This window comes from Bos taurus, chromosome 13 (assembly GCF_002263795.3).
Source record: "Bos taurus isolate L1 Dominette 01449 registration number 42190680 breed Hereford chromosome 13, ARS-UCD2.0, whole genome shotgun sequence".
NCBI classification, from domain to species: Eukaryota; Metazoa; Chordata; class Mammalia; order Artiodactyla; family Bovidae; genus Bos; species Bos taurus.
In genome coordinates this window covers 56,864,863-56,883,277 of record NC_037340.1, presented here as the reverse complement: position 1 = coordinate 56,883,277, position 18,415 = coordinate 56,864,863, and the positions used below count along the sequence as shown (strand labels likewise).

Below are 18,415 nucleotides of genomic sequence, written 5' to 3'. Positions count from 1 at the left end.
CCGGTGGAAAGAGATTCAGAATCTTCAGGTCGGAAGCAGCCTGGGAGCTTAAAGTGGGAAGGGTGGATTAGGGGAGCATTTTCTACAACTGCTTTGCTTAGTTGGCTCGGCGGGTGCTTGCATACCTCTTTTGATGGGGAACTCACTTCTTTCTGAGGCAGTTCATGCTTCTCTATGGGCAAACCCATTTAAAAATTCGTTTTCAAATGGTTCGAAATGGCCTGCTCTGTTAGTCGTGATGGGATCGTCTCCCGATGCATGGTACCTTGGCTTCCAGAGAAGCTGGTGGTGGTGTCACACCCACCTGAGGCATTTCTTCACTAGACTGTAGAGTCCAGCCCTTCAGTCCTCTTTCCTGAAGAACCTCTCCCATTCGCCCATCTGCTGCTCTGAAGTGAGGCTGGTGAGCCAGCTGTGGAATGACCTGGTGTGCAGTCACCTGCCTCCATCTTTGGAAACAACAGTTTCTTTGTTTTTATAAAACAGCTCGCGATGGCATTTGCCCTTTTCCCCTCCAAAGTGCATTTTTAGGGCATCAGTATTCTCACAAACTGATCACAGAAACTCAGAACATCACAGGAAAGTAAGCAGTGACATCTCTCTCCCTCCCTCTCCGGATGTTATCTCTGTGATGAGCTCTGTGGAGCATCTCCACCTTTTCCTGCGTGTTTATATCTACAGGTTCTTGGGGAAAGGCATTTAAGAGAACACAAGTGGTTTCACACCACATGGAAGGTTTTCCAGTTTGGGTTTCTACTCAACACTGGATCTTGGAGGTGGTCTCACCACGTGGCAAGTATATCTCCATCTCCTTTTCTTAATAACCGCATAGTATCCTGAAGAATATGTTTTTCTCAGTTGAGCTATATGTGTTTCCATTTTTTACCCATTACAAGCAATACAGCAGTAGTCATACAGGCAAAGCCTCCTTGTGCTCCCATGTGAATTTCCTATAGGGTGTGTCTAGGTCACAAGAGGCTCACATTTAAAATTTTTCTGATATCGCTTCCCCCTGGAAAACGGACCCATGATGCTTCTTCAGAATCTGAGCGCATCCTTTCTCCAAAGCCTTCCCGATGCCTGGAGTGGTCCATCTGGTTTTCTGTCTCGTGAAGGGTGACAAGGGGCATCTCGTTGTGTTAGTTTGTAGCTCTGTGATTGATGGCAAGTGTGAGCATCTTTTTGTGGCCTTATTACTGTGTTAAATCTCTCTGTGACTGCACCTATGGCTGTGGACTTCCTGGCAAGGGTGAAGGCCTTTCCTTGAGGACCGACCCTCATGCTCTTTCCATATCGTTGCTCCACTCATGATTCTGTAGGCAGCTTTCCAGGGTTCCTGTCTGCAAATCCTCACTCTGTGCCCACAAGTATGGTCAGGATTTTTCCCACAACTTAAAATTTTAAAAAGGCAACTTGGCATCCCCACTGCCTTTCCTCCTCTGAGTTCCTAGTCACAAGGAATTCTATCAGCTCTCAGACTGTGGCTTTGGCCCTGTGCGGACCTCCTACCCATCTAGTCACGTGCCACCTCCTCATTTCGTCCCTTTGCTGCTCTTCTGGTCCCCTCTCCCCACCACTCTCTCCTCCCTGGGTTTTCGCTGCATTGCCTTCTCTCGGCTCCCTGCTCCTCCCTCTATTCCTCTCCCATCCCAAAACACAGCGGTCCCTGCAGGGCCATCCCTTGCTGTCTTTTCCCTCCACTCTCAGCTCTCTTTCTGGTTTCCAGAGACTAAATGAAGAGTTACCAGGGTCAGCTGTTTAGAATGTTTCCGTGGGGACTTGCAACTTGTCTTTTTCTGTGCAACCAGATAGGGGACCTTTCGATCTCAAGTGGGTTTCTCAGCACCACTGACATTGGTAACGGGGTCCTTCTCTGCTATGGGGTGTCCTGTGCATTGTCAGATGTTTAGCAGCATCCCTGGCCTCTGCCCTCGAGAAAAACAGTAGCAGCCCAGCCCCTGGTTGTGACCATCGAAAATGTCTTCAGACTTGCCAGGTGTCCCCTGGGGGCAAAATCTCCCTGGAGGACTGCTGATGTAGCTATTTCATTCTCAAACCCTGGTGTGGATTAGAGTCACCTGGAAGTCACCTGTTCACCCCACCCCCTTTGTTTCTGGTTCAGCCTGTGGTGGATGCCAGTGAAGTGCATTTCTAACGAATGACCAGGTCATGCTGATGGTACGGGTCAGGGGACCAGATCCAGGGACCCACTGAGTCTAGTCCTCCCTGAGCCACTGTCTCAGTCTCTGCTGACAACTTCTGTGCGCATGTGTGTGTGTCTAAGTATGTGTCCAGTGGGTTCTGCCCTGACCTGTCTGCCTCCTGAGCCACAGACCGCTGTGTCCTTCGACTCCCTGCTTGCCCGGGTCTTGATCTGATGTTGCCTCCTCAGAGGGCCCTCTTTGTTCATCTGATGAGATTAAGTAGCTGCCTTGCCCACGCTACCCAGCTCTCATCCCAGCTTGTTCACGATGTTCATTACTGCCTGGGATTTAGGTCTTCTTATTCTCAGTGGACTGTCCCCACTAGGCTGAGAGCCCATCGCCAACTGCTCACTGGAGGCTGTGGTAAACATCTATGGGACCAGGCACAGTGTCTGAGTGAATGAGGCCTGGGGCTGGCCAGATGGCTGGATGGGCCCACTGTGGGCAACCTGCTCAGGGGCAACTTGAGATGGCTGGAGGCTCAGTGTGGAGCGGGCAGGGGCCATGCCCCTCTGCAGGGACAAGTCCACCTCTGCTTATGGCCCAGAGAGGGTGAAACCCTCAGAGCATCCACTCCCGTCCTGAGCTGCAGACAGACACACAGACACAACCCCACCTCAGACTCTAGGCTTGGCGTTCCTTTGCTGTTTATGGGTGCCCCGCGTGGGGTGGAGATGAGGAGTCTCAGCCTGCTTTCTCCATGGCCTGGTTCTCCCGGGCTTCTTTCCTCAAATGCTCTCTTGCTCTGAAGTCCTGAGTTTTGGGGTTCTCCCTCTGGCCCCTTGCAGAGCGTCTCCATGGCTTAATTAGCAATAGAACTCTGCAGTAATTACCTCATCAGCTTCTTCTTTGGGGTTATTAAACATAAAAGCTGGGTGCTTAAAAAAATACAGAGTTTAAAAACCTAGAATTTTTCCTGGTTATGAAAACAACTGCACATTCCTCGTAGGAAGTGATTGAAAGCTTTTGAAACTTTTGTTCCTCATCCCCTGCTCCCTTAACAGGACACAGAAGGCAGTGACAAGGGACAGCTTTGTCCCTGGGACCTTCCCAGGTGCCAGGCGTGGCAGAAGGTCAGACACAGTCAGGGTCCAGGGTTTATGCCCTGCCCCCACCCCATCCCTTGTGGTCACTTCAGCCACTTAGCATCTCCTCACTGATCACTCTTTGAAATGATCTCACTTATTTGACCCACTTGCTTATGCTCTGTCTCTCCTGCTGGGTAGCACTCTCCGATACAATGGTCATTAGCTACTTACAGCGATGTACATCTAAATTAAATAAATCAACCTTAAAATTTCCTTTTCTCGGTCACACTCGTCACATTGCAAGCGCTCAGTTGCTACGTGTGGCTGGCAGCTGCCGTGTTACATAGCATGGATCTAGAATATTCTATCCTTGTGGGCGGCTCAGTTAGTGCTGCTCTGGAGTGGAAGACCCTACGGGTAGGTCCTTATCCCTTGTTCCTTGGCTGTGCAGCCTGTGGCTGTTCCCCAGTGGTTGTCTGTTGACTGAGCAGACAAGTCAGAGTGCAGACAGAATGGACATGGTCTAGGAGGCCTTGTGCTGGAGACCCTCAGCTGATCATCTCACATCCTTAAGGGGAGGACACCCAAGCAGAGTTCATTTCTTATCCACACAAGATTAATTTATCTCAATTCAATGAGCTCCTCCAGAGAGCCTACAATGTGCCATGGTTGGCTCTGGCTGGATGGGTCTCTTTGACAAAGAAAACAATGACATCCAAAGAGATTCTTTGCCTGGAGTTGGATGGAGTCCCAGATCTGGCTCTGCCACATACATGCTGTGTGACCTTGGGCAAGTTGCTTCACCTCTCTGAATCTCCATTTCTTGTTTGTAACATGGTGGTCAGTATTGTCCATTCCTCCAGGTGGGTGAGGATCACTGAGCTATCATCTGTAATAGACACTGTCATTGGTTCCCAGCTTTGAAGGGGCAGCAGTCTCCTCAGACATCTCCTAATCACCTTGAGACCATTCCATCCTCTGGGAATAAAGTTGGGAGGCAGTGGACCCTGTGATGGAGAGGTGGGGACAGCCTGTGGGTTGATCTGCAGCCCCTTCTCTAACTGGCTGATAACCTGGTAAATTTTCAGTGGCTGAAGTGAAAACATGCTTGTCAGCTCAGTGTTACACTGGGGTATCTTGCTTCCTTTTATTTAATCTTCCTCCAAACCCTTGCTGCTGCTGCTGCTGCTAAGTCACTTTAGTCGTGTCTGACTCTGTGCGACCACATAGACGGCAGCCCACCAGGCTCCCCCGTCCCTGGGATTCTCCAGGCAAGAACACTGGAGTGGGTTGCCATTTTCTTCTCCAATGCATGAAAGTGAAAAGTGAAGGTGAAGTTGCTCAGTCGTGTCCGACCCTCAGCGACCCCAGGGACTGCAGCCTTCCAGGCTCCTCCTTCCATGGGATTTTCCAGGCAAGAGTACTGGAGTGGGGTGCCATTCCTTCTCCACCAAACCCTTGAGGTAGGGTCAAAGGGCCAGATGGCCCTAGGGACGTTTGTGTGGAGAGGAGTTAGAATCTAAGTGAGTTTCAAGCCTGGCCCACTCTGCATGCCCCACCAACTCTGCTCTGCCCACCCACCAGCCCCTCCCACTCTGCCCCAGTCACTCTACGCCCTGCCCACCTATTACTGGCTTCAAAATGCATCTTTTTACAGGAAGGCCTTCTGTGCTTTGGGCTTCCCTGGTGGCTCAGATGGTTAAGAATCTGCCTGCAATGGGGGAGACTGGGGTTCGATCCCTGGGTTGGGAAAATCCCTTAGAGAAGGGAGTGGCTACCCACTCTGGTATTCTTACCTGGAGAACCCCATGGACAGAGGAGCCTGGCGGGCTACAGTCCAAGGGGTCACAAAGAGTCAGACATGACTAAGCAACTAATACTTTCACTTCCTGTGCTTTAGATGAAGCGGATTCATGGGTTTATCCCATTTCTGTTTCAAGCAACCTGTGCCACAAATACATACAAATCTGTAGTCACATAAACACACAGGCACAGATGTACTCTTCCCTTTCCTAGTTCATTTAACTAGAATGGCCACCAGGATAAGATTTATTTACTGGAGGTCAGGCAAGGAGCTGGCAGAGAACCAGCCATGGGCAGAGTTGCTGCAGGTCTTGTCTTAATGGGCTGGGGTGAGTGTCCATGTGTGTTAAAGCAAGTCATTTGGGTGGGTCGCTTGGCAACACACCTTATCTCGTGGCTGGGACATAAGTAGACTTGGGCGTCGATTGGTCAGCTGTCAGAAAATGAATTTGCCAAGATCTGAGTAGAGAGAGTGGCAGCTGTGGCTACAGACTTAATAAATGTATTTATCACACATTGTTATGCAGTTGTTTTAAATGTAACAGTTTGTTAAAGTTGCTTTTGGTCTTAATACTCTTACTATTGCGTTGTATTGTCATTAGTTAATTTTTTGTTCCCATTACTTCTTGGAAGTTTATAGCCATGTGCAGAGAAAATTTTTGCCTTGCTGTAATCACTAGCTCAGGAGATTTAAATAAAGGCAGGAAGACCTGCCAAAAATGATCTTTCTGCTTCCCTTTGGCAGGAAAACTTTGTCTTGGCAATGTTAATTGCAGGGTGACTGCCTTTCTGCAGTCACATGGGGCAAGTGACTGCTGACCTTGGCTTGTTTGCTGGCAGGGTCTTTTGTGCAGAGCTCCCCAGCATCAGAGATGTCCCCATCTGAGCACTGCTCTGTAGGGTTCCCTCAGCCGCCCCCACCTTCTAATGAAGAAGGGAAATGATTCCTGTTATCATCCAGGTAAATGGGGATGCACTTCCATAGAGACTGGTAGGTTGCAGTCCTCCTTTAAATCAAATTTATTTGCAAACAAAAGAAGATGGGCTTCAAATATTAATGAAGTAGTTACGGTCATCCACTGAGGAGACACAGGTGTGGCGGAAATCGCTGAGATGGGGTGGATTTCTGTGAAGTGAGAGATGTTCTTGTGCATTGTCGTCTTGACCTGTGACTCTCCCATTCTTATTTGTTTATCTGCTGATGTAGGAAATGCCCCTGTGTGCACGGGTCATGATGGGTGTGTGGGGGGTGATGTAAAGAAGGATTGCTTGTCCTGGAATCTCACCCTCTGGCTACGGGGTTGGGGGGGGGGCGGTTCATATGGTGTTGACTTGTGAAATGACAGGACACATGGATAATAAATACCAGGCCTCCCAGATCTTTCCTCTTCTGTGTGGCATCCAGTGTGTCCTCTGATCCTGTAAGGACAGTCTGCAGACCTTTGTGCTGCAGGCTGGGTGCTGTCTCCTCTGCTGTCTGCAGGTTGGCAGGGTTGACCATCTAGGCTGGGCTCAGCTGGGTGGCTCTTCTTCACCTGTACCTCATCCTCCTTGGACCCAGAAATGTTGCCTCCTGGCTGGGGGGATGGATGGGCCCTCTTAGGCTCTGTGGTCCTCACTTCTGCCTGATTCTGTTAGAGTGGGAACATGCCCAGCTTAAGGTCAAGGGGAGGGAATACAGTCCACCAGTTGATGGGAGGGGCTTGGTCACATTCATGCTGGGATTTCCTGCAGCCTCTATTCTCCCATGGTTGGGCCTTGGCCTTGGGAGGCCAGCAGACAAGGTGTTCAGGGGAACTGGCAAGTGCGTGGACTCTTTGATGTTACCTGGGACTACGTGACTTTGACAGTCCTACCTAACATCTCTGAGCCTTGTTTCCCCCCTGTAAAGCGTCCCTGCATGGACATTTGTTGGTGAGGAATCAATGGGTTGGTTTCTGTAAAGCATTTAGCAGAGCGCCTGGAATACAGGGAGACTGGGTCATGATGAGCTGGTGTTTATCCCCACCTGTCATTATGGAGACATTTCCACCAGAGGCTGCTTGGAGGCCCTTGAACGTTTTTGTTGATAACAGTGGAAATCCCTGATTCTGTGCAGTTCTGAGGCTCCCTCGTCGTGCCTCTCGATGTTGAAAGAAGGGTCCCTTCTGGCCTAAGGTCACTCTTGCTGAGAGATATCAGGTAGCCTTGTAGGATTCCCCCACCCTCCCTCCTGCATGGCCCTGGAGCTGGATCCAGGGGTTGCTAGTGTGCGCTGGGGGCTCCTCTGAGGGGATTGTGCCCATCTTCCTAATCAGGGAGCTAGTCCAGGGGAGCCAGAATGCAGGGCTAGTTTAACTGGCCCAAGTCAAAGGTCAAGGTCAAAGGCTGAGTCACACCCTCACAGACATGAGGTTGCCGTGTGTTTAGCTGACTCCGGGCTCCTTGAGGTTGGCTTTGGGCTCAGGAAGGAGGGCATGTGGATAGTGGAGGCAACAGCAGTTTGTTTTTCAACTTCTGTGTTTTTTTCCCCTAATTTTTGCAACTAGAAGCCTCTGCCTTAATAGGAACTAATGCAGGATTTAGGGATAATTTATTATTTATCTCATCCTTTTCAGAGGGAAGGGTGAATAAGGGGGGGGGGCATCTAATAACATACCACATGGAACAAACCAAGCTCTGCTTCTTGCCTGCATTCTCCTGGGCAGGCGCTCTGGGTGGGGGATTCAGGGGCCAAACCCTGTTTGTCTTCCCCTGGAATCTCATGGAGCTTGTCTCTTCCTTAAGACCCTTATTGCAAACAGCACTGGCGTTTTAACGTGATTACTTTCCTCTAATATTTTTCAAACTCTTTCTGGGAAACATATTTGCATCTTTTTACTTTAAAGATAGGTCTTGTCCACTTTTGTGTCTTTGGCTCCAAAAGCCAAAGTGTGAGTGTCTTGCTCATAGAAGGTGCACAAGAAACCACTTTTATTGTAAAAACATGGTAACGACACCCAGCAGCCCTTTCTTATTCCCAGTCCCGTGTACCCATAAGGAAAAGTAAAACGGAGGGGAAAAGATGACCAGAAACGCAACAGCAAAGCACGATGAGCAGGTTAAATGGTCTTGCCCTGTTGGAAATTCCTGGAGCTGATTGACAGGCAGAGGGGACAGTAGCTCAGAGGACAACTTATCAGTAATACGCCAGGCTAAAATAAGCCTACAGATTTGTTAATAATTGGTCTCTGTGTGGTTTTTTAAATTAACTAATAACGGTTTATTCCAGGAGGATATTAGCACAGAGCAGCTGTTCGCTCGTAGGAAATAGAGATTCTAATCACTGGTGTGTTGGTTTGTTTTTCTGTTTCCTTTTTCTGACCTGGACAAAGCTGACTGCTGCATCTCACTTGCTGACCTCTTCAGGCGGGAGGCGGTGAGGGCCCAGTTAACACTGCCCAGGGTGACATCCCGGGAGCCAGTGCAGGTTGGAAGGAGAGTGTGAGACAGGAGATGCAGGATGATGCCCACAGCTCATGGCAAGTGAGATTCCTCCCCACTTCCCACCCACCAAATCAAGGGCCTTCTGTTAGGCCACAGAGAGCAGAAATGTGGCCCACCCTGTGGGTTGTCTAGTGGGGGTGGGCTCAGATGCTACTCTCGGGAAAGTGGGGAGGGCTGCTCTGGGGCTGGCAGGCTGGGGTTGTTTGAGAGAAGGTGTTCAGGGGCAGTGAATTGAGACCCAAAAGGTAGTTTGAGTCCACCAGGCCGAATGAGCAGGAAAGGTGTGCCAGGCAGAGAGAACGGCTGGACAGAGGCCAGGAGGCAGGAGGGAGCTTCTGGAGTGTCGTGGGCTGAAGTCAGCTAGTGGCTGGAGGAGGATGGAGGGTGGATGAATGAGTCATGGCATGTGTGTGTACACGTGTGTGTGTGTGTGTCCTGTTGTAACTTATCATTTGTCAAAGCCACAGGCGGTCGTGGACACGGTCAGTGACATGGCCCTTGTCCCTCCTGCAGGCAGCTAGAGTCATGGTGCCTGGGGCCTTGGAGCTGGCCTTGAAGTCAGTCTGGAACCGTGACTCAGGTCCCTCTAGCAGGCATCACCTCACTTTCCTCCTTCGTAGAATGTGGGTGGTTGTGAGGCTGGGTGAGGTGTTTGACCGCAGCCCAGCGCCTGCAGCTGGTGTAAGGTAACTGTGTTCCTGCCCCCAGGTGTGTGGTCCGTGAATTCAGCTCATAGAGCAGAAAGCTCAGCCTGGGGGAACGATACTCTCCACCCTTCTCCTGGGTCATGCTGGGCAATGGATCTGGCGAGGAGGTCACCTTGACCTGTCTGCAGAGGGTGATTCTCCACAGTTGCTAGGAGACCTTGACCTGGTGTAGTTAACCATCTCACCACACACAGAAGGGCTTCTCATGTTTCTAGCCCCTCCAGCTCCAAGAGTCAGAGATGTCCCATGAGCTGTTCCGGGCGCCAGTCCCACAGGAAGGAAGGTGGCCAGGCAGCCAGGGTCCTCTCTCTGGCCAGGCTCTGGTTATTCCTGGTGCCTCCAGGAGAGGCATGTTCCTCCTGGAAGCCATGAGCTGCCCTCTGGAGAAGTCCAAGCTTATCCTATTGGAAGCTGAGTGACCTCTGCTGGGCACACCAATGGCTTGTGTAGGACTCAGAACTTGAATTCCAGGGTGGGGGCCGTGGGGGTCAGAGGGAGGTTGCCAGGTTATATTGTGGGGCTTCCCATCCTGACTCTGTGTGACCTCAGGCAAGTCTCTTGCCCAGTCTGTGCCTCCGCTGTTCAGTTTGTTTCTACAGGTGGCCACATTGTTCCCTCCGACCCCACTGCCCGTGTGCAGTGTGACTTTGTCACGCCTCCTGTCAGGGGTGGGGGAGACTGTCTCCTGCCCCCTGGCATCCACATGTCACACTTGCTCACAGTGTACCAGAAGTGACACAGTGTGACTTCTGGACCCGGGATTTGGATGCCCAGCAGCCTCCGTTTGGCCCTCTCACCTGCCACCAGTTTGGATCATCCTGCTGGGGAAAACTGGGTGCCCCAGCTGATGGTTCTTGAGAGGGGAGCCTTCCAGGTGTCTCCAGCTTGGCTGGCACCCCGTCCAGCAGAGGGGCCCTGCCCAAGCCCTGCCCACAGCAAGTGAATGATGTAATGGTTATTAATCAGGGCCATTGAGTAGTGGAGTGGTTTGTTACGCCTTGTAGGTAACTGAAACCCACTCCGACCAGTACATGTTAAGAGGCTAGAGCCACTTCTTGCCCTGAGTTACACAGTGATCTTCTGTTCTGAGCTGCTGGGCAGGTGCTGAGTTTTAAATGAGGTTTCTCTGTGCCTGGCGGGCTCTGACTCTGCATTGAATTTGGAGCAGGTTCCCATTACATCTATGGCCATGTGTCCCTGTGTTGTGGTGGCAGATGTGGAGGTTTCTTTCCTGACAGCCAGGGTCTGGGAGATCCTGGGGCTTGTTCAATGCTGGGGCTGGCTACCCCCTCTGGGGGCTCCAGGGCTGGGCTGGATTTGAAGGGTATTCAACCCAGGAGTTCTGAGCCAGGAGTGGTCTTCATGACTCCCTCTGGGGAGCTTAAAAATGCAGTCAGTCTAAACTTTCTCCCTGGACTTTGTGATTGCCAGGCATTAATGAGTATTTATTGGGCACTTACTGTATACATCAATGCATACACCAATGCTGTATGCCTGTCATTGTTTTGGGGGCTAGGAAGGTCACAGTAAGGACTATGATGTCTTTCCCTTCAAAAGGTGAATAGTCTCCTGGGACAAGGGGAAGTAGTTAAGAAAGAAATAGGTGTGTGATGAAATGCCAGGTTGTTTTCAGTGCCTGCATCCAGACTGGAGGAAGGAGAGTGGTTGGGAGGGGTTAGAGGGCCTCTAAGCAAGGGCATCTGTAGAGAGATGAGGTGGAAAGGAGAGAATCAGCCGTGTAGAGACCTTGGAGAGTAGGCTTCCAGGCAGAGGGAGCAGCAGGTGCTGTCTTTCTGTCTAATGCTCATCACCTATCGATCTATCAGGTACCCTTTTGTCCATGCATCACTTGCTTACCTCCAGCAGCCTTGGCGTTCCTGCACAGAATCTAGCCCCTGCTTTAATGCCCCAGTGATAGAGAAATCTCCCCTCCCCCACCCTGAGTTTCCAACTCCTGGGACCACTTCCGGACCGTGCCTCGCTCCTGTTTCCTCCCCCCAGGGTTTATTTACACTCTCCACTTGCCAGGAGAGGCACTTAGGAGTTTGGAGCTGTGCATGCTCCCAGGCCCCCAGTGAGAGGGGGGCAGGGGGAAGAATGGGGCCAGTCACTGGGGAGCAGGGGGAGACACCCCCATCTCAGCTGCAACTTCCCTGCTCTTGGCTCCCGGGCAAGAGCCTCTTTGTGCTCCTCCAGGACAAGGCTTGCCATTGAGACAGGCCAGGGGACGCTGTGCCTGAGCGAAGGATGGCTAGAAGCTAGAATTAGGCATTTCACAGGGAGTAAGCCCCGCACCATCTCCCAGTGGGCTTCCGAGAGCCTGGACGAGTCCTTGGCCAAGGGGCTGCAGCTTGAGCAGGCTCCTCTCACTGGGGCGAAAGCCCACACTGTTCTTTCCCCAGTGAGCCCAAACACCGAGCATTGAAAGTGTGGGAGAATTGTTCTTTTTCTCCTGGCTCCTAGTGGGCCTCCAACCCTGTTCAGGGGTGCAAAAGTGTCCTGGAAGGTTCCCCACAACTCATATTCAGAGGGGCCAAAAGAGGCTGGCTTTGAGAAAGACTGATGGGCTGTTAATAAGGCAAAGGAGAGTGGGAGCCACACGGAGGAGGTAAGACTTTTTACATTTTTGTGTATTTCCTTTGTTTTTATTTTGAAATACTTTTAGGGACTTCCCTGGTGGTCCAGTGGTTAAGAACCATCCTAGAATGCAGGGGATGTGGGTTCCATCCCTAGTTAGGAAACTTAGATCCCATAAGCCTGGAGCAGCTTAGTCTATGCACCACAGCTAGAGAATCTGTGTGCTGCAATGGAAGATCCACATGATGCAGCCAAGATCCCGTGTGCCCCAACTAAGATCTGATGCAGCTGAATAAATATTCTGAAAAATAAATACTTTTAAATTCACATGGAACTTGCAAAAAAGTAGTGCTTAGAATTCCACCAGCTTCTCTCGATGGTGACCCCTGACCTGGCACAGGACGCTAGTGGACGCAGGGCACAGCACTGTCACTAAACCAGGGGCCACAGTGAATGTCACCAGACTGTACATGCACCTTTTGGGGTGTAAGTTGCAGGACACTCTATTACACTTATAGAATCACCACGATCGGGTGAGGAGACTCGACTCTTAGATAAAAGCCCTTTGGCCCTTTGGTCAGGGATGTTGGTGCCCAGGCAGCAGGTGGTGGGCCCTTCCCCCTTGGATCCTGAATCTACGTTGTGCTCCCTCCATGCCCCTGGATGGGGAGCCGCCTCCTCTGGACCCCCAGGCCCCACTTCCTTGGTTCCCAGCAAGGCTCAGTACCCCTGCCCCTTCTGCACATTTGAAAGGCTGGGCCTTGGGGAGGCTGCTTTTTCTCTATCCCTACCCCTTTAGGGGCTGCCACGGTTTCCTGGGACAGTCCTAACAAAGAGCTGCAGACTGGGTGGCCTCAGGAAGGGAAATGGATCCCTCCTGGTTCTGGAGGCCAGAAGACCCAGCTCCAGGTGTCGGCAGGGAGGATTCCTTCTGAGGCTGTGGTTCATTCCAGGCCTCTGCCTGCTAGTGTGCAGACGGCCGTCTCCTCCCTGGGTCTTCACATCTCCTTCCCTCTGTGCGTGTGTGGCTCAGGGTCAGCTGTAATGTATCAGGCCCACCTGAATGGCCGCATTTTAACTCATCATCCCTGTAAAGACCCTCTCTCCAAATAAGGTCACATTATTAGAAACTAGTGGTTAGGACTCCGGCTTGTGAATTGCATGGAATTTTAGGGACACAGTCCCAATATCACAGTGGCCCTCTCTCCCATCCCAGAGGGCAATGGCAGCCCACCTTCTTGAACCATCCCCTCCTATTAGGCCTCCTTGCCCCACCCCAGATGCCTCTCAGGTCTCTGTTCCCCCCTCCTTCTCCCTTGGATTCAGACAAGAGGTTCCTCACCTTGGCAACAGTGACTTGTGACCCTGGCTACCACCTGTGCCACCAGGGTCTGCTTCCTAGCATGTCGTCCCTCTCAAAGCTGAGCCAGTCGGCCTTCAGCTGCAAGTAACAAACATCCCAATTCAACTTGGCTTTCCCTAGGGAGGTGGGGGGACAGTGGGAGATAAGCCTGGCCTCCTGTTTCCTGACCTCAGCCATGTCAATGGAATCTCTTTCTCTCCCTCCCTCCTCTCTGCCCTTGGACTCCTTCTCAGGCAGGCTGTCTTCATAGGCTGGCTCTTGGCAGTTCCACACTCATAACCTTCCAGCTCAACAATCTCAGCAAAAAACAAGTTCTCCAGAAAGGCAAATAAATTGCTTGGGGTTGATGCTGATTCAGCTTGCCTCAGCCCTGTATCCAGCCTTGACTAATCACTGGTTGGGGAGTGAGGATGGAAAAAGCTCACTGGCCAGCCGGGTAACACACCTGCCCTGAGCACCTGCAGTGGGTCAGCTTCACCAAAGCCTGAGGACTGAGACGGGGAGGGTGGATCCCAGGGGAAAGCTGGATGTGGCCAGATACAGGGAGAGTAGGGGCAGGGGGTAACTGTCATGGCCACTCAGTGGAGTGGAGGGTGAGCTTTTGAGGGCAGGTGTCCAGCCTTTGTTCCTGGGTGATTCCCAGCTGTGTTTGTTGCAGCTTTCGTGCCATCAGCCACCTTCATCTTCAGAACATCTCCACTTTGGACTTTGGCTGTGCTTCCATCCCTGGCCCCCTCTCTTCCATTCTCTCTCTCAGAGCCTGTGAGCATTCTGTCCTAACATCCTGTTCCTCCATTAAATACTTTTTTTGCTTTTATAATTTGTCCATGCTTCTAGAGATTATTTGTTTACCATTTCCCTCTCCCCCTGCTAAGTCGCTTCAGTCGTTTCCGACTCTGTGCAACCCCATAGACGGCAGCCCACCAGGCTCCCCCGTCCCTGGGATTCTCCAGGCAAGAACACTGGAGTGGGTTGCCATTTCCTTCTCCAATGCATGAAAGTGAAAAGTGAAAGTAAAGTCACTTAGTTGTGTCTGACTCTTCACAACCCCATGGACTGCAGCCTACCAGGCTCCTCCATCCATGGGATTTTCCAGGCAAGAGTACTGGAGTGGGGTACCATTGCCTTCTCCACCCTCTCCCCCTGCTGCTGCTGCTGCTAAGTCGCATCAGTCATGTCCGACTCTGTGCAACCCCATAGACAGAAGCCCCCCAGGCTCCCCTGTCCCTGGGATTCTCCAGGCAAGAACACTGGAGTAGGCTGGCATTTCCTTCTCCCAATGCATGAAAGTGAAAAGTGAAAGTGAAGTCGCTTAGTCGTGTCCGACTCTTAGCGATCCCATGGACTGCAGCCCACCAGGCTCCTCCGTCCATGGGACTTTCCAGGCAAGAGTACTGGAGTGGGGTGCCATTGTCTTCTTGCCCTCTCCCCCTACTACCTCTCCAATTATGAGCTCCAGGGAGGAAGAGAGCACATCTGTGTTGTTCTGCTATAGTGACCAGCACCTAGGACAGCGATGAGCTGCTTCTCAAATAGCTGTGTTGCCTGGGACAAGTTACCTAACCTCTTTCTGGTCTTGGGTTTCTGTTGATCATGGGTCTCACTTCACAGGTTTGTTGTGATAATTTCATGAGACAGCCTATGGAAAAGCATGTAGGGCTTGGCACTTAGGAAGAGCTGAACAAATAGATCCTGTTACAATACATCCTGTGGCTCTTGTGGCTGGCGTGGCTGTGAGAGGCAATAGGATGTGGTGATTAAACTGCCCGGGTTCTAGTGCAGCTTCTACCACTTACTAGTAGGGTAACCTTCTGCAAGTTCATCAACTTCTCTGTTCCTCAGCTTCCTCATCTGTAAAATGAGAGTAGCGGTTACACTAACCTACAGGAATTATTTATTAGCAAAGCACCTGTGACCTTGCCGACTTCCCTGGTGGCTCAGATGGTAAAGTGTCTGCCTACAATGTGGGAGACCTGAGTTCAATCCCTGGGTCGGGAAGATCTCCTGGAGAAAGAAATAGCAATCCACTCCAGTATTCTTGCCTGGAAAATCCGGTGGACAGAGGAGCCTGGTAGGCTACAGTCCATGGGGTTGCAAAGAGTCGGACATGACTGAGTGAGTTCCCTTCCACTTTCACTTTCGTGGCCTCGCCTGGCTGGGTGAACCTACTGAGCGACTTCACTTTCACTTTCACTTTTGTGGCCTCGACTGGCTGGGTGAGCCTACAGAAGCGGTCAGTGCTGTTCTTGTCATTGGGTGTCTGTTACTTTCATGTTGCAACTCACATGTCGCTTCTCTGGAGCTAACTGCTTAGAAGCAAGGTTATGGCATCTTGTAAGAAGTGAACAAAGTCCTTAGGATCTGGGTTCTGTTTCTACATCATGTTACTCTGCTTCAGTGCTCAGTCGCTCAGTTGTGTCTGACTCTTTGTGACCCCACGGGCTGTAGCTCACCAGGCTCCTCTGTCCGTGTAATTTTCCAGGCAAGAAAACTGAGTGGGTTGCCATTTTCTATTCCTGGGGATCTTCCTGACCCAGGGATCAAACCCTCGTCTCTTGCATCTCCTGCACCGGCAGGCTGGGTCTTCACCACTGCGCCACCTGGGAAGCTTTAGTATTAATCCCTGAAGATCTGCTGTCACTCTCCCTGTCATCCTTTTCCCCAGGTCACGTTACTGGGCTTTATCTTTTGCTGTGAGAGATGAAGTGAGTTCTCCCTGTTTACCTTTTGAGCACATGTCCCGCCTCTGTGGTCTTTGCTAAGAGAAGTCCCATGGGCATGAAAGCTACATGTCTGTTACCAGTGGATCCCGAGGGTCTAGGCTGCTGCCAGACGCTGCACAGGGGCACCGTCTAAGGGAACCTTCTGTTTCATGTCAGAAAATGGAGCAGAATAAACACAATTGTCTCTCTGGATTCAGAGATTAGCTCTTATGATTCTGTGTAAGTCATTCAAAACATAAAAAGAAGAAAATCCGGTTCCATGGTTGTCCTCAGAACAGTCCCAGTGGGTGACACTGAACGAGCCTCCTGCTCATTAAGACAGCCACTGCGGATTTGAGTTCTGATGCCCATGACTGATGGAGAGTCGTTGAGGGGAAGCACCCCAGCTCCTGATGACAGTGATGATAAATGACACCCACAAGAGTGGTTATAGACCAAGATTTCCCTGCAGCTGAAGGAAGAAACACTTGGGCAGGATTAAGAACACTGGGCAGTGGTTTAAATCCCAGGCCACCACGGGGAGGTTTCGATGTTCACCGGCTTCCCAACCAGCCCATTAGGAGGTGAGGACTGATTTCTGTGGGCAGAAATTTCATTTCAGTCCCGGATCAGTTGTGAGTGAAGCTGGTGCACCCCTGTGTGTCTCAGTGAATTACTTATAATCCCTTTAATGCTTCTGCTGGTTGGACATGGGGTTCCATCACTTACAACCAAGAGCTCCAATTGTCTCAGGGACTTAGAGGGTGGAAGTGGTTTTGTCCAGGTCACAAGACTAATGGAAGTGCTGGCGCCAAAATCCAAAGACCCTCCTGCTTCCTCTGCTTTATGCTCTCCATCCTTCTCCCACGCATCTGCCCAACCCCAGGGAGATGCCAGAGCATGACCCTTCTTCCCCATCAGTCTTTGGGGTGCCTGGCTAGCTGGAGATCCCTGAGGATGTTGGAAAAAAAGAAGTGTCCTTGGAGGACTGTGGGAGTTAATGGGGGCCTGAGAGGAGGCAACTCTGGGGCCTCTGCTTCTGGGAGGACCTGTCCGACCCCTGTGACTTCAGTCATGCTGGGGGTTCAGGTTTTTTTCACGGATGTGTGGCTTTGCTTGGACACTTTTATGTTGCCTGGTCTTGTGTGTCATGGAGGGCTCTGTAAGTCACCGAAGGGATATTCTCAGGAGTTGCTAATGTCATATTTAATTTCAATAATGAGACACCTCTGCTCACTATTTATTACCCACTGTGGCTTTTGACTCTGGTTCCTTGAGTGGTTTAAGAGTTCGAGGTTAATGGATCACACAATTAATTATTTAGAATGTGGAGACAGGAGGCTCTTAGAAAACCAAGACTTTGTAATAGATTAATTAATAGGTTCCTAACTTAATTATCATTTTGAATTTTGCAAAAAATACTTTCTCCAAAACCACTCAGCTGTAGAAAGTTATTGGGAAACATCTGATTTTTACATAATTTCTTTGCAAAGTTTAAATATTAGTATTCTTATTTTTCCAAAGCCATTCAGTTCACAGCTTTTGGTCCTCTTTTTATTGCTTGTGAAATACATAGAGTGGATTCAGACTTTTTGAAGCCCATGGAAATGGTTGCAACACGAGGCAGTATTTCAATGCTCTGGAGGCCAGAAATCCCGTGGTGAAGTTTCCTTCCATTCTCATGGGACTGTGGGTGGTTTCAAGTGCAGCCTTTAGGGCCAGGGTGACCTGGGTTCGGATCCCAGCCCCTCCACTTGGGTTGGTTACTAGACCTGTCTGGCTCAGTTTCCTCCTTTGTACAATGGGGATGCTGCTGCTGCTGCTAAGTTGCTTCAGTCGTGTCCGACTCTGTGCGACCCCATAGACGGCAGCCCACCAGACTCCACCGCCCCTGGGATTCTCCAGGCAAGAACACTGTGGGTTGCCATTTCCTTCTCCAATGCATGAAAGAGAAAAGTGAAAGTGAAGTCGCTCAGTCGTGTCTGACTCTTCGCAACCCCATGGACTACAGCCTACCAGGCTCCTCCGTCTATGGGATTTTCCAGGCAAGAGTACTGGAATGGGGTGCCATTGCCTTCTCCGGTACAATGGGGATACTGGTAGTCTTAATCTACTCGGATCACGTGTGTGTTAGTCGCTCAGTCGTGTCTGACTCTTTGCAACCTCGTGGACTGTAGCCCGCCAGGCTCCTCTTTCCATGGGATTTTCCCAGGCAAGAATACTGGAGTGGGTAGCCCTTCCCTTCTCCAGGGCATCTTCTTTACCCAGGGATCGAACCCAGGTCTCCTGCTTTGCAGATTCTTTACCATCTGAGCTACCAGGGAAGCATAGTGAACAAATTAAAGCATAAATTTAAAGATGTAGTTACAGCATTTCCAGTGGTACCCAACATGGGATAACAGGCTGTTGGCTATTAGTGATGATGATAAATACTAATGTTCACTAGAGCAGGCATTGGCAGACTGTGACCAGGGAGCCCACCTCCTGTGTTTGTAAATAAAGTTTTATTGGCACACAGACATGCTCATTCATCCACATATGGCCTGTGGCTGCTTACATACTTCAA

General features: G+C 50.7%; 1 protein-coding gene across 4 annotated transcripts in view; it reads left to right on the top strand.

Annotated features, from left to right (window-relative positions):
• The window catches only part of PHACTR3 (phosphatase and actin regulator 3), a 206,116-nt gene that overhangs the window by 18,419 nt on the left and 169,282 nt on the right, over window positions 1-18,415 (top strand). The window contains exon 1 of one of the 4 annotated variants that reach the window (XM_059892576.1): window positions 5,833-5,996. The exons of the other annotated variants lie outside the window; for them this stretch is intronic. Coding sequence (XP_059748559.1) covers window positions 5,963-5,996 — 34 coding nt within the window. The 5' untranslated portion in view covers window positions 5,833-5,962. Of the gene's footprint in view, window positions 1-5,832; window positions 5,997-18,415 lie in introns of those variants that run through there. 4 annotated transcript variants of the gene reach the window in all.